The 14499-nt window shown below is 57.0% G+C and overlaps 10 protein-coding genes across 10 annotated transcripts; 7 read left to right on the top strand and 3 right to left on the bottom strand.

The window, feature by feature from the left end:
- Nucleotides 1-19: 19 nt before the first annotated feature.
- Nucleotides 20-1477, bottom strand: SPRG_16051 (hypothetical protein; the record flags this gene model as incomplete). The annotated part of the gene is made up of 8 exons (XM_012355277.1): nt 20-243; nt 298-515; nt 564-626; nt 784-849; nt 894-959; nt 1007-1108; nt 1160-1231; nt 1278-1477. Coding segments are annotated over 8 exons (1011 nt in total), but the record flags the coding sequence as incomplete, so codon positions are not given.
- Nucleotides 1478-2932: 1455 nt separating this feature from the next.
- SPRG_16052 (TKL protein kinase) lies at nt 2933-4047 on the top strand. Its single transcript, XM_012355278.1, has 3 exons — nt 2933-3203; nt 3259-3662; nt 3722-4047. The coding sequence occupies exons 1-3, from the start codon at nt 3010-3012 to the stop codon at nt 3994-3996; spliced, it is 873 nt and encodes a 290-aa protein (XP_012210668.1). The 5' UTR covers nt 2933-3009; the 3' UTR covers nt 3997-4047.
- A 459-nt stretch (nt 4048-4506) lies between these two features.
- On the top strand, nt 4507-5147 carry SPRG_16053 (hypothetical protein). The gene has a single exon (XM_012355279.1). It carries the CDS (start codon nt 4574-4576, stop codon nt 5135-5137), a length of 564 nt encoding a protein of 187 aa, XP_012210669.1. The 5' UTR covers nt 4507-4573; the 3' UTR covers nt 5138-5147.
- Nucleotides 5148-6779: 1632 nt separating this feature from the next.
- On the top strand, nt 6780-8760 carry SPRG_16054 (hypothetical protein; the record flags this gene model as incomplete). The annotated part of the gene is made up of 2 exons (XM_012355280.1): nt 6780-8662; nt 8733-8760. 2 exons carry the CDS (start codon nt 6780-6782, stop codon nt 8758-8760), a joined length of 1911 nt encoding a protein of 636 aa, XP_012210670.1.
- A 503-nt stretch (nt 8761-9263) lies between these two features.
- SPRG_16055 (hypothetical protein) lies at nt 9264-9822 on the bottom strand (the record flags this gene model as incomplete). Its single annotated transcript, XM_012355281.1, has 2 exons — nt 9264-9562; nt 9618-9822. 2 exons carry the CDS (start codon nt 9820-9822, stop codon nt 9273-9275), a joined length of 495 nt encoding a protein of 164 aa, XP_012210671.1. The 3' UTR covers nt 9264-9272.
- A 493-nt stretch (nt 9823-10315) lies between these two features.
- On the top strand, nt 10316-10759 carry SPRG_16056 (hypothetical protein; the record flags this gene model as incomplete). Its single annotated transcript, XM_012355282.1, has 1 exon — nt 10316-10759. The coding sequence occupies one exon, from the start codon at nt 10316-10318 to the stop codon at nt 10757-10759; it is 444 nt and encodes a 147-aa protein (XP_012210672.1).
- Nucleotides 10760-11495: 736 nt separating this feature from the next.
- On the top strand, nt 11496-11957 carry SPRG_16057 (hypothetical protein). Its single transcript, XM_012355283.1, has one exon. The coding sequence runs from the start codon at nt 11537-11539 to the stop codon at nt 11921-11923; it is 387 nt and encodes a 128-aa protein (XP_012210673.1). The 5' UTR covers nt 11496-11536; the 3' UTR covers nt 11924-11957.
- A 362-nt stretch (nt 11958-12319) lies between these two features.
- Nucleotides 12320-12740, top strand: SPRG_16058 (hypothetical protein; the record flags this gene model as incomplete). The annotated part of the gene is made up of 1 exon (XM_012355284.1): nt 12320-12740. Exon 1 carries the CDS (start codon nt 12345-12347, stop codon nt 12738-12740), a length of 396 nt encoding a protein of 131 aa, XP_012210674.1. The 5' UTR covers nt 12320-12344.
- Nucleotides 12741-13058: 318 nt separating this feature from the next.
- On the top strand, nt 13059-13554 carry SPRG_16059 (hypothetical protein). Its single transcript, XM_012355285.1, has one exon. It carries the CDS (start codon nt 13108-13110, stop codon nt 13510-13512), a length of 405 nt encoding a protein of 134 aa, XP_012210675.1. The 5' UTR covers nt 13059-13107; the 3' UTR covers nt 13513-13554.
- Nucleotides 13555-13803: 249 nt separating this feature from the next.
- SPRG_16060 (hypothetical protein) lies at nt 13804-14450 on the bottom strand. Its single transcript, XM_012355286.1, has one exon. The coding sequence runs from the start codon at nt 14409-14411 to the stop codon at nt 13881-13883; it is 531 nt and encodes a 176-aa protein (XP_012210676.1). The 5' UTR covers nt 14412-14450; the 3' UTR covers nt 13804-13880.
- Nucleotides 14451-14499: the final 49 nt, after the last annotated feature.

Below are 14499 nucleotides of genomic sequence, written 5' to 3' on the forward strand. Positions count from 1 at the left end.
GCTTGGTGCCGCAGAGAACGATGGCGTCGGCGTCAATCTGGAGCATTTGGAGCGTTGCCATCTCGTTTGGTCGCAGCGTCGACGCGAGGTAGTCGTCGTCGGCCGATCGACGGATCTTGACGGCGCGGCTACCGCGTCGAATCGCGTAGACAGAGAAGAGGACGATGACTCCAAGGACAGCGGCGCCTCCGAGGTAGATGTACGTGGTATAGGGGTACATCCACGACGAACCAAAGTTGGTATCTACGCGCGGACATGCGTCTGGATCCGAGAAGGTTGTGGCGCAAACTATAGTACCAATCGGCGGCCGGTTGCGATCTGGGATGCAGACTGAGGTGGTTTCCCACAGCCGTTTGATTTGGCCACGTGCAGCCATGCACTGCGCTTCGTCGTGCTGAATACGGTTGACGCGGTAGCCTTCGGTGGCATTGGGCAAGGCCGGGGAAAGAGCTGCGAGCGCTGCGTACGTGGAATTGTCGACCATGACACTTGGTACGTCGCAGTCGTCACAGACACTACGCTCGCCGTTGTTTCAACAGGATAAAACCCACAGAACAGGGTACAAGTAGCGCAGCTCGGACGACTCTTCGAGGCGCAAGATTGGCGTGTGCACGCCTACGAGCTCCCTACGCACGTGAGAGCTCCGATACCTCGACGGTTCGTACGTACAGGGTGCGCAGTTTTTTGAAAAATAGCGAGAGAGGGTAGGTGCCCCTGTACGAGACGCAGTTGTCGAGTACTCTGCCACACTTGGTCAAAATGGTTGATGTTTGGAGAACGTACAAATGCTGCAGGCTGTTGTCGACGCCGCTCAGCCAAAAATCGCTAAAGCGCGAGTTCCGGAGCTCGCTAGGATGGCGTTGAGAGGATAGCGCGTTGAGGATACGCCGTACAGTCGCCGAAGGTGCTCCAGTCCATAAAACCCCATCGTGCCTTGTACCAAGCAGTTACGCAGTGTCCTAGCGACATCGTTGTAGGCACCATGGACGCATTCAATGCCTCGCACAAGCTCTCGAGGGCGCGCGGCAGCTGCAGTCGTTCCAGCGCGCTGACCGATGGTCCGAAGTGTTCGTCCGACTCGGCGTCAATCGTTGCCTGCTCAAACACTCTATACGCAGACGCATGAGCTCTTCGTTCTACCACATCCTACTCGCCCTACAAGGCGCGCAGAACCACGGGAAACTGCAGATACGCATGCAGACTCGTGGCGCTCTGCACCTGCGCGAGTTCTCTAGGTCCACATTTGAAATGACAATATCGACCAAGCATAAACGTACAGCGTGTCGTGCGGGTACCGCGAGAGGTCGCCGAGCAGCCAAGTGCTCTCGAGGTCAAACCGCGTTGCGTTGACTGGCATGACCATGGCGACCGCGCAGTCCCGGTCGAGAAGGCAGGTCGCCGACGCGCCGCACGAGCCATCGGCCACGAGCACGCGCTGCTGGGCGCTGAGGTCGTTGTATCCACACACTGTCTGCATGTGGCAAGGTCTCGACCGTCGTAAGGACGTCGTGATGCTGTCCGACTGTCTGTCACCCAGAAGCGCGCCTTCCGCTTCTCGAATATGTCTCATATGTGAACAATATCTTAGTACTTTCTCATTTACAGTCTGATTGTTGGGAAATTTTGACACATTTGAGATCTGGTTCGAAAAGCCGGACCAGATTGCCATTCACGAATGGCCTGCAAGTACGACGACCTCCGCGATGGCGAGACCATCTTGACCAACGACGGCTCGTGCGCGACAGCGTGCGTGCTTGGTCGCAACTGCTCGGTTGTCGAGACCCTACCGGCGAACGCGACGCGCTTTGATTTTGCTGCGGGCTATCTCCTCGGTGACCTCTCGCACCACGCTCTGGCCAATCTGTTCGCGCGACTACCATTATTTCTTGCTGAGCCAACGTTCTGCATAGCACATTGGTCAACGTCCAAGAGCGTCATCTGACGCACAAGTACCGGCAGCTGCCGGCCGATCTTCGCTCGCTGTCCGTCGTGAAATGCAATTGGAATTTCTTCATGGACGACGAAGAGTAGATGGCTCGACGTCTATACCCTGGACACCTTGTACAACGTCCCCGTTCCCAGAGGCCTCGAGCGCTTGTCTGTCGTGCCAGGTGCACATGTAGAGAAATGACTCGGAAGTATGTAGGATGCTCTCAAACTCGACCACGAGGGTCACTCTCTACACGTTGCGCATGCGCCGCCTTTGCGATTTGTACGTCAACAACATCATTCAATGCACAATAACGTCTCTCGGTACTGCTAGGTTCATTGCCAACGGCAGCGTCTCGCTAGACAATGAATTTCCGCCCACGTTAACCTACCTGTACGACGACTGGATAAGGATCAAACTGACATGCTCATGGGTACGGCAGGCACTTGGACCTGGTCAGCGACCTTTATTTCTTCAAGCGCGACCTGTCCAGCCTGGAACGACTGTACAGCTTGGCTTTTTCAGAGCTGATGGGCACTGAGATTTGTGTGTTTAGGGAGTTGTATGGCGTCACCAAACTCGAGAAATGGCGGCTCTCCAACCGCCTTCAACATTTGTGCGATGCCTCAAGTCCTCTCACTCGCGTTGATAGTTTTCCTCTAGTACTTGTCCCAACTGCAACATCACGACTGCGCACCTCGACACCACATCGTTTCGCGCGCTCCAGCGCCTCCATCCGACCTCGAGCTTCCGCGTCCCAAGGCTTGAGAGCGGGCTCTGCGTGGGCGAGAACATACGCGTGATGCCTCTCTGGGACGCCTACCCCCAGTACACGGCGTGTGTCATCTCCGATGAGATATCCTATCGCAGTCATCTGCAACTTTGGGGTGGGTCTAAAAACCGTGACGCGTCCATCGTCACAACAATGTGTAGAGCTCAACATTTACCTCATTATCGCGGGCTCGCTGCTCGTGATTGCTAGCATCATTTCATGTCTCTACTACACGAGCAAGACATGTGCCACAACCCGTCGATCGGCCGACGACGACTACCTCGCGTCGACGCTGCGACCAAACGAGATGGCAACGCTCCAAATGCTCCAGATTGACGCCGACGCCATCGTTCTCTGCGGCACCAAGCCACTCGCGTCTGGTGCGTACGGCGACGTCTGGCGCGGGATCTACGCCCACACCACGGTCGCTCTCAAGCGCGTCAAGCACCCCTCGCCCACCTCCGTCCACGCGTTTATCCACGAAATTCTGCTCCTCCACACGTCTCTACCTCCGATGCGATCCATATTTTTCTTGACGGTCGTGCAATGGTTGTAGGCTCGAGAGCCCGTACATTGTCCGTTTGCTGGGCGTGCGCTGGCGCCGCCTCATGGACATGGAGGCCATCGTCGAGTACTGCGACCTCGGCGACCTGCGCAGCTTCCTCGCCGCGTCGACTGTGGACAATGTGTCGTGGGCGACGAAGGCGTTGATCCTCGAGAACGTCGTGTACGGGCTCGTCTTTTTGCACACGTTTGAGCCCGTGATCATCCACCGCGATCTCAAGTCGCGCAATGTGCTCTTGGATTCCAAGACTGGCACGAAACTCAGCGACTTTGGCACGTCCCGCATCCTCGACGACCAAAAGACGCTCACGAACGGCATTGGCACGTTCCAGTGGATGGCGCCCGAGGTCATTCTTGGCACCGAGTATACGGTGGCCGCCGACATTTACTCGTTTGGTACGCTCGGATATTGTCGGATTTTTGTCGGATTTGTCGGATTTTCAAAAAATTTGTAGGTGTCATCTTGTCCGAAATGAGTACGCACGAGGTTCCCTACAGCGACGCGCTCAATGCGTCGTCCGGCCGAGCGCTGAGTCAGCAAGCCATTTTGTCCAAAGTCGCATCCGGTGCACTGCGACCCACGTTTGCGGCGGCGGCACCACCATGGCTGCTGGACGTCGGCACGCGATGCTTGTCGCTCGACCCGACGCAGCGACCGACGACGCTCGAGCTGACCGTGCTGGTCCGCAACTTTGTCCTAGCTGTCGCCGAGCACGATAGGTGCGAGTGATGAGTAGTGTAATTTGATAGAAACCACGATCGTGACTGTTGTCGTACGGGTATGGCAGCCTATTGGTGATGCATGGCTTGGCAACGCGTCGATAGTGTACTGGAACATGCGCGCCACGATCTGCTCAGAGGACGATCCGTTCAGAAGACGAGCTTCCTGCACCTGGCGGACGCAGCGTCTGGCCGTCGAGAGGCTCAACTTGGCCTTGGTCGCAGCCTATATTGTATATGCTAGCTAATCCTTATCTGTACGTTGTTTATATAGGCTGGTGGCCTGGCAAAGCCCACGCACTAGTACCGGTAGTGCAACCTGCTCACGTGGCACCTGTTGGACGACTGACTGCGAAGAGCTGTCGTCGATGTAACGGCTCCTCGATCGTCGTTGTTGCGGCCCGAGTCGAGTGGTCGCTACCGTCACATCACGAATCGCGCCGACGGCGGCGTGTTCGGCGCTGGCCTTTGCGCCTGGATGAGTTACCTGGGAAGTCCTCGCACCCATCGCAGCCAGAAGGACCAGCTGGTGGTCGGTGGTGTTTATTGGAGCGCGTTCAGTTTCGATTTTACCACCGCCTTTTCCCATGAGCCGCGACGCCGCGTACTACATTAAGCACATCCCGATGCTGCCGCACCCGGAAGAGAACGGGTACTATGCGGTCCAGCACCGCTCGACGAACCTCATGGCGACGCCGGGCTGGGACGGCCCGCCGACCCGCGGCTGTCTCTCGACCATCTTCTATATGGTCGCCCCCGTCATGTTTATCCACGTCAACCGGTCGGAAATTGCCCATTTTTGGCAAGCTGGCAGCGCGATTCGGTACGTCATGGTCAACCCCGCGACGCTCGAGACAACTGAGCTCGTCCTTGGCCCCGACGTCCACCTCGGCCACGTGCTGCAGTTTACGTGCCCCGGCGGCTGGTGGAAGGGCGCCGAGGTCCTCGATTCGTCCCTTAACTTTGGCCTTGTCTCGGAGGCCGTGAGCCCCGCGTTCGACTACTCAGACACGTGGCTTGTCGAGGCCGCCGATATCCCCGAGTCGCACGCAGCGCTGCGTCGGTTTTGCCGCCCCACCGGCTGGAGCTGCGCGACCGAGAAGGAGATCCAGGCCAACTACGCCTTGACAAAGCACGCAGCGAACCAATAGACGATACTGCGTTTGCTTTGCTTGACACTGTTTTGGTGGTACATATTGTAGTCGTAATATGGGGATACCTCGCACCAAGCTGCGTCCGTCAAGATCCAAGTCTGTTGTGAACAAGGGAATAAGACCATGTAAGAGGATCTAGGCCAGAGGAGTTCAAGGATGGCTCGGCAAACTGCGAGCGGTACAAGTACACTTCTTTCAAAGTAAGGCTTCTTAGAAGTCGCCCCAGGGACCATCCATTGCTGGATACGCAGTCCCCGCACCTTCCCATTTATATATTCTTTCATCAGATTATCGCCGTCTCCCACTTGATTAACGACTACCCAAGAACTGTCGTCGACGGTAAACACCAGACGTACGCACGTAGTCGTGTTGTTTCATACCATGTAATAAGACATTTGTTCTTATTATTCCCTTGGTTGTGCATAGAGACCTTCGATTCGTTCGCGATGAGATGGAGAGGATGTTTGCAGCTCGGTGGCTTGTGCCAAGGGAATAAATAGTTATTCCCTTGCTTGTGCTGACCACTGCCGGCAGCTCTGCATGGTTGACCAAATGGTAGAGCACGGGCTAGCGACTGAGACCGACGCCGGACGTGCTTGCGCACTCCCACTCGTGGGTAGTGTCGATCAGACATTTTAAGGTCCTCTGTACTAGCCGCAGCTACTGGGCTACCAAGTTGCCCTCTTGATTCATATTGCAGCGAGATAACTTTGGCGACATCATGTATTGAATCGAGTGAGAAGTGGGCGAAGAAGACAAGATCCGTCATAAGCGGAGACGACGACATCAAGGTTTCATCTCAAGCAACATCAAACAACCAATGCATCGACCAACGATCCGCCCTTTTCGGTCAAGCTCGCGGCTCGATGCAGTCGTCGAAACGACATCTTGTGGCCCGAGCGGACTCGACATCAAAATATATTTTAAGACCAAGGGTGGCACCATCGCACCTTGCGGTCGTTCCATAATGCAAGCCGTCTGTGGTTGCGACGCGACGATGACGCGACGATGATCGTTGTGTGCTGGGACCACGCCTTGCCAACGACCTTTTTGACAATTCTCTCAGTACCCATCAAAGACAGACATCCTGAAACTCTTCCCGTCAGTCGACAAGTCCGTTACCGCGGTATTTCTCATCCATCTCGCCACCGACGTCGTTGTACGAGGGTGTTTCCTCCTTGCTTGCTTCCATCTTGCTCCATTATGCTCTTCGCACGTCCTCAGTTGGAGGTAAAGACCGGCCCATCACGTGGCGCATGGAGACGGCAGCGTTTCGTCAAAGCGCACTTAATCAATTTAAGCTTGGTTTTTGTACGCCAGACCTTGCAGGAGCTCAATAGGTTGTATTTTGTATTGACTTCAACCGTACTTACTAGAGCACCTCGGCCCACCAAGAGCCTTCCAGAATGCATATCCTGTGGCTATACATGCTGGATCCAGAGATTGCAAAGGTACAAGGTGTCAGGAATGAGACTTAAAAACCTCTAATAACGCATATCCCGTTGAAACGAAAGGTAAGGAGCGTCGGCGCGGCCATTCGCCACGACCCGGCGTCCAACATTTCTGTATTTTTCCAGTTGGCCGGCTCGCTGCGCGGCCCACCGACCTGCCACTAGCCTACCTCCACCTCTGCAGAACTATGGTCGACACGTGTGGACGCATCCGAACGCGCCAGGCCAACGTCGTGAGTGCGCGCAGTCGGCTGCACTCGCCGCTCTTCCGCAACACGCGCTCCAGCACCTCGACGACCTCGAGCACCGTCGACGAGAACGACGACGACCCGCTCGTGCGCGAGACGCCGCTGTACCGCCGCAAGCAAGTCTTTTTCGGCGCCGACTTTGACGACAAGGCGGCGCCGCCGCAGCGCAGCCCGGCCTCGACGCGGTCGTCGGGGACGGATAGCAAGCCCATCGGCATTGCGCGCTCGACGACCGGCTCGAGCCTGCGCTTGGACGACGACGCACTGGCCGAGTGCAGCTCGGACACGACGCTAAGTGGCCTCGACGCGCCATGGGAGATGCCGCCGTTGACGGCCGAGAACATTGGCAAGGCGCTGCGCGACCACTCGTACCCGCGCGCGCTCGCTGTCAGCAGCGAGATCTCGGACTCGCTCTCGCGCATGAAGATGCGCAAGCACGAAATGGAGATGGCGGCCGTCGTCATGAAGGTCCAAGCACAGCTGAAGACAATGGAAGACGTCATCAAGGAGCTCCAGAACGAACACATGATCAAGAACGAGATGCTCAAGACGCAGATTGCTGCCACGCAGCGCGTCGCCGCCGAGCGCGATCACCTCAAGCACGCGCTCTTAGCCGTCTCGACGTCCAACAACCAGTCGCACGACACCCAGGACGACGTGTCGCTCCTCCAGAGCTCGCTGCAGGCGTTTATGAACCAGACCGAGCACACGCAGTACCTTATCGTCGAGCAGCTCAAGACGATGGCGGCGCCCAAAGGCTCGCCGCGCCGGGGGTCGATGGACGCGCACAAGATTGAAGCCTCGGTGAAGGCTGCGATGGGCGACTTTGCCCAGCTGCAGCGGACCATGCTGTCGACACTCGAGACCTCGCGTCCGGTCCCGGCGCCTGCCTTGACGCCTGCCACCACGACGCCTGCTACGACGCCTGCCAAAGCCCGAGCGCTGCCATCGACGTCGTCGGGTTTCTGGAAGGCGGCGGTTTTTGCCATGCTTGCGATTTGGCTCGCAACACTTGGTGTCGGGACCGGCCACGTGCCAGTCAGCTATGACGCTCTAGCGCGTTACCTGTCGCAAGACCTCGGTGACGTGCCTCGGTCGGTCGTCACGGCGCCATCGACGCCAGTTGAGATTGAGATGGAGAGTGTGCCGACGGTGGGGAACGTCATCGATGCCCCTTTGGACGACTCTGCCGTGGTCACGACGTTCGTCGACGTTGACGGCGACGGAGATTCCGTCACCGACGGCACCGAAGCCAGCACGACGGCCAGTACAAGCGTCCAAGCCGTCCTCGCTGTTGAAGCCATGGTCGACCTGCCGCGTCGTGAGACGGCACTCGATGGCAAGGACCGCGCCGAGAGTGTCGACGCGCCTGTCGAGTCGTCGGTTGCAGACGAAGATGACGCGGACGAGGATGACGTGCAAATGGAGATGACCGTGACGCCAGACCACATGGATACCGACCTTGTGCTCCAGACCGCGGATGGTGACGTCCGTACGGACAAGGGCGACGCCAGTGCCAGTGTCCGTGACGGGGACTTCAACGATGATGGTGCGACGTTGTCGAACGATGCCGAAGGGACGGCAGATGTCGAGCAGGTGTCGCTGGTCGTCGCGGCGGACAAAGGCCTCGATGGGTCGAAGGATGTTCTCGTCGACACCGGTGACGAGCCAGACGCCGTGGCCACCTCTCCACACGCTCTAATCGCACTCCCTGCCGCCGACGCACAAGTCGATGCTGTCCCTTCAACGGACGATGCGTGGTCGGATGCCATTGGTGTGCTCGACGCCGACGCAAGTGCCAAGGCGCTTGCCCTGGTCGCTGTGTGGCAGGACGACGACCAAGTGACTGACGACTGGGGCGAGCCGGTCGACATCATCGATGACGCAATCGAGATTCCAAGCGACGACGTGGACGAAATGACGGCGGTCAGTGACGATGACGCTGACGTGGAGACGCTCTTCGCACCGACCCCGCAAGATTCGATTGCAGAATCTTCGCCGTCCGCTGCGTTGAGCAGCAAAGGCTTTCAGTCACTGCTCTCTCTCCATTAAGTCTTTAATTTAATCGTTTGTGTGAACATCAACTCTTTCAAACCCGAGAAGTCACGGTGCACATCGCCATGACGTCTGGCGAGGTACTTGGGAAAGAGACGAGAACTGCGATTGAGCCTTGACTCTCGGCGGGCCTTGCCTTCACATATTCAAGATTCTATATGCTCTTAGTTCTACCACAGGATGGATCTCTCCGTGCGCAGCTCACTCCCAACGACCGAATGGTGGTGCCAACTCCCACGTATTCAGGCGTAGCCCTACGTGTGCGAACTCTTTGTATGGAAGATAACGCGAAATACGTTGATATATATATGCTCTCAAAGTCGCTGACAACATACATGACGCGCCATCCAAAGCAGGCGCGAAATCGTAGTCACAGTGCTAGCCTAGTGGTAGTACGAGCATCACAATGGCCACCACGAGCCCGGTGTCTAGTAAGTGGCGTGTGGCCCAGGAGGCCGCGTGCAATGGCGGCGCGGTGGCGTTCGTTTGCGTGTAATTGGGGTGCGCAATTGGGTACGTCAAGCGCAGAAGCGTCTCGATCGGAACGTTCTCCAAGTGGTGGAGGTTCAGCGGACCATTGGCCGTCGGGACAATGCACTCGTCGAGTGCTGCGAAGGTCGACTTGAGCTCTGCGTAAAAGGCCTGGCAGTCGGGCGTGACGGAAAAACCTATCGTGATACTGTGCTATTAGTACACCGTGGATGTGCAGCGAGGTGGGCGTACGCTGCCACTGCGCGTCGCTTGGAAACTGGCCCGCGTTGTATTCTGCAAAGCTGACGCCACAGGCGCGAAGGCACGGCGCCAAGCTGCGCGAGCTGGTCATGACGCTGGCAACGTCGACGAACATGCCCATTGAGCAAATGGGCACGGCGGCGGCCCACGCGAGGAGCACGAGTACGCTGGCTGCGACGCTCGCAGTCCGCGCCATGTTAGACTTGCCGATTGCCGATTGCTACGGATTGCCAGTGCACCATCTGGCACGACTGGTTTCACTCTTTTAGGCATATGCCGAAATTAAAAAGGGCAGCAACCCTTGCTGAGTTCTCTTGCTGGACCGAAATCCTTGTATGTACGACCCAGTACAAGAGGAGTCGAAGACGATATGGTCTGCTTGTATATTGAGAGCTGCTAGCATATTGAGAGCTGCTGGGGACACTACCTAATACTTGTAGACGCACGTGCTCCGTTGTTCAGCACCATCCTTCCAAGCCTGCACTGTGTAGAAAGGGCAAGGTGGCCATGAGACGGCGCCGTTCTGAGAAACGCGTGCGCTGCCACGTGTGCGCGGCAATTCGCTTGGACAGTACATGACGCCTCATAAACGCAGGATAACTACGGCGTACGGCGCGCATGTAACGGGGCAAGGCACCTTGCATTGGCGAATTCGCGTCTCCAGCGCGATCCGGTCTTTCATTTGCGAAATGGACGCCGTCGTCGTGATTGTCCTGACGCTTTGCAGCCTCGTCAGTGGCGACGAAAAGGGAACGCCGCCGCCGGTACCGACAGCCGCGAACGGCCTCCCGCTCTGCGCGATGATGGAAGAGATCAACAGTTTCTTCACGCCGCTCTACGACCAGCCATCCTTTGAGGACTGCATGCGCGATGCCGACATGGCCGATGTGGACTTTCTCGCGTCCAACGAGCCGCCGTCCGAGGCGCAGCTTCAGCACTTCTTCCACAGCAGCTCGTGCCGAACTCTGTACGCAGCGCTTCTTCGCGTGTTCACCGAGGACATGCCTCATTGCGCCATTGACCGCGCCGGTACATCCATCAAGACATTCGGCGACAAGACTTTTGACGAGCTGCAACATGCACTGCTGACAAGCCAAGCTGGCCATGGATGGATGACGTCGTTCAACCTCTAGTCTGTGTATTTGTGAATCAAATGTAATTATGCTTGTAGTAGTCGTTGTTGTTGGAGCCACTTTGTCAGTGCTGGTAGGTGCCTGCCTGTCCCCATGCACTCGGCGACCTCGTGGGGAGGATTAGACCTTTTAACATCGATGTCGCCATCGTCGAGGAGGAGCCTCGCGACTCTGCAGGGACGTGACCCGGCATCGTGACGTGCAATCTTTACGCGTCGCTGCAGCACTGATGCGCGTTGGCTCTCTTTCCCCACTTGCCATTGGTGTAAATGCTACTATATTTGACCAATCAACGACTCAAATCTTTGACCGAGCATAGGACCCGTTAGAGGCGGCTGATGGCGGCGTGGACACACCTATCCTTACCTAGCAAGTACGCTTTGTCGATGGGCCAAGTACGGGCGATTTCATTTCCAAACGTGATTTGGCGATCCGAGCGTCTCGGCGGCCGCCACTGCAATTTGAAAAGTATTCCAATTGGTTCAAAATAGCTTTATTTCAGCCAATGAAACTTTTTTTGGATTCGGCCTTCATCAACCGGGTTGTACAACCCTATCAAATCGCGGTTGGAGCACTATGAAGTACATTGTGTACATAAAGAATCGTTGCTAATTTGACGACGTACCGGGTATGTACGTGCAGGACGATGCTTTTCAAAAAAGACTTGCAAGCCACAACGGTGGCTGGATATAGATGGTAGGAGGCGCGGGCGGTGATTGGCCAAAATGCAAACTGGCTCGACGCCAGCGTATTTGCCATAAACAAGCCAAGAAGAAGATGGGTGTGCTGAGGCTTCTCCTGGGGCTTGTCGTCGCACTCGCTCTCGCCGCCGACTTGCCGCGCTGCCAGAGCGACCAGTTCTACGGCAACTACTTTGCGTCGATCCAGTCCCACCCGTCGCTGCTGCCGTGTATGCGGGCGGCCAACATGACGGACCGCATCTTCCTTCAGATGACGCTCTTGGCACCGACGCGCGCCCAGGTCGCCGCCTTCTTTGCGAGCGCCGACTGCGAAAAGGTCTTCAACGAGGTCACGCGCGTGTACCGCGAGGTTTTTCCAGCGTCCTGCGCCTTCAATTCCGATGGTTTGGACATCAAGGCGCTGGGCGCGCTGACCTTTGACCAGCTCAAGCGTGCAATGCTCAACGCTACGATCGCCTTGTAAAGACTACCTACTTGTCCGACTCTAGTGACGCTAACTAGCCTAATTGTTTGTGTACATACAAATCAAGTATCCGCGTTTGCTCTCACTCCAGTGACTCTTAATGTTCAATATCTTGCACTCTCTCTGCAAGCACGTTGAAAGCATTGGCTTGGTCGCACTGTGATTGCGTGGCTGGCTCGAGCCCGAGGTTGCTGCTGTACTGTTCACATGGACCTTGACACTGGCGTGTTGTGTGGGTGGGGATCAAGGTACTAGATAAGGAAATGGCGGTCCCTCTGTCCGACCCATGACGGGCATTATTATTTTCAACATTGACTTGTAGTTTGTATGTGATATATCACTTGTTTTAAAATGCGGTGGCTCGCGCCACATTGCCGTTCCAGCGACAGGGACAGCAGAAGCATCAGTTGAAAACAACGAGATGGCGCGGGTGTTGCTGCTGCTTGCGGTTGTGGCCACCGCAGCCGCCGAGCCGCTCCCCAGGTGCGACGACCTCAACCTCGACGCATTCTTTGAGGGCATCGAGCGCATGTCATCGCTGGGACCGTGCATGGTCGACGCCGGTGTGACAGACTTTGAGTTTCTCGCGTCGTCGGCGCCGCTGAACGGCGACCAGTGGACCGCCTTCTTCAACAGTCATTCCTGCCGCGCGCTTTTCAACAACCTCTCGGCTACGATCTACGACAACCCGAATATGCCAACGTGCCGGCTCGATGCGAGTGGCACAACCCGTCGGCACCTCGCCAAGTGGAATTTCGATACGCTGCGCGACTACATGTTCCATGAGGTCATCCCGCGCTTGTTATCGCCCCCGTAACACGCGTCTTGGTTCTTTTCATGACGTCTCATTTGTTGTGAAATGAGGGCTCGAGACCGAGCTGCTTGTGCAAATGGAATTGGAATTGGACCAGTTGTTGAGGGGATATTCGCGTGCAGTTGCTGACTATGGGAGCCTAGGCACGTTGCAGCGAATTGCTGTGCGTAGAGCTGGGGGAATGAACTAGCTGCCGTAGCTTTGGTCGCACCCCAGCCCAAGCTCCAAACCGATGCTGCTGCTGCCAGCTGCTGCTGCCAAAACTGGGCTTTGCCTTGTCTTGCCTAGTTGCATCTGATACTATTCCTATTTAGGATACGAGCCGGTTCAAACAAGGACTTTGACACTCAACACATCAGCTCCCAGCACCATGACCAGGTCGTGTAGCATCATCCGCTGGCTCGTCGGTACGCTGCTTCTGCTCGTCCTTGCTGTTGCTGCCACAGACAAGAAGGTCCCTCGCTGCGAAGACGTTGATTGGCACGAGCTTCACAACAGCCTCGTCGCGCTCACGAACGACCCGTCGGTCACCGCTTGCATGGCCGACGCGCCACTGCAAGGGATCGCCAAGCTCAACGCGCCGACGCTCAAGGCCTTGTTGAGCAGCCCTGCGTGCGAGACGCTATACGCCAAGCTGGCCGTGGTGTATAACAGCGACAAGCTACCAGTATGCACGCTTGACAAGGCCGACACACGCTACAAGAACCTTGGCAGCTGGTCCTTTGCGCAGTTCAAGGAGCTCTACAGCGCCCTCGTCGAGCGGCTTCCAGCCTAAGACCTAGTGTCGTAGCCTTATGTGTAACTCTCTACAGTAGACCTCGTTTAGCACTTGTCCTGGACCTTGAAGCACGTTGAACCAGCCCCAGAGGCAGCCCGATCTATGTCCAAGAGAATGCCAGCCCGCAGGCAATGCAGGACGTCTTGTGCTAGTACGCAGTGCAGAGTCATCGTTGCATGTCGAAGCAGCAGTAGCGCCGCAAGCGAGACAGTGCGGTCGCCGTGCCGCCCACACTATTACGGTACCACGTCCTTTCTCTGCGTTGTGCACACAAGACAGAACATAACGACAGCATCCAAACGTCTTTGAGGTTGGCGACGAGTGTGCGCAGAAGCTGTGGTAGAGCCTTCGACACAGAGTATTACTTAGCAAAATTGAGCGGCGGCGACGACGACGAGCGCCGCGGCCACCGAGAGCGTCGCGGCCGAGGACGGCGCGGTCGTCGGCGCGGCAGTCGTTGGCGTCGGCGCCGACGTAGGCGACACCTTGGTCGTGGCCGCAGGCGTCGTCGAGGCCGGCGACTCGGTGTTGTTGGTGTTGCTAAACTGAAGGAACTGCGCCAGCGTCATGCTCGCTGTCGCCGGCGCCGAGATCGGGCCGAACGCGCAGTTGCCGGCCGCCTTAAGGACCGCCGTGAACTCCGAGTACCAGCCTTGGCAGTTGACGTTGGCGACGATCGCCTTGGCAAGGCTCGACGGGATCTTGGAGGCAAAGAGGTTCGTGATCGACTCGGGCGTGCCCAGCGACTTGAGCTCGGCCTTGGCACAGAGGGTCGCGTTGGGCGTGCTGGTCGTGTTGGTGATCGCCACCTCGGCGTCGGGCGAGCAGGCCGGGAGCGTCTCGGCGACGGCGAGCGCGAGCGCAGCGACCGTCGTGGCGGCGGCTACGAGCTTCATCTCGGAAAATGTCAAGCTTCGAAATCGGTGACGAATTCGAGCGAAATATATTTGGTGTCTTTTCAACCAATGAAATGACGTAAAATAT

This window comes from Saprolegnia parasitica (genome assembly GCF_000151545.1).
Source record: "Saprolegnia parasitica CBS 223.65 unplaced genomic scaffold supercont2.224, whole genome shotgun sequence".
NCBI classification, from domain to species: Eukaryota; Oomycota; class Saprolegniomycetes; order Saprolegniales; family Saprolegniaceae; genus Saprolegnia; species Saprolegnia parasitica.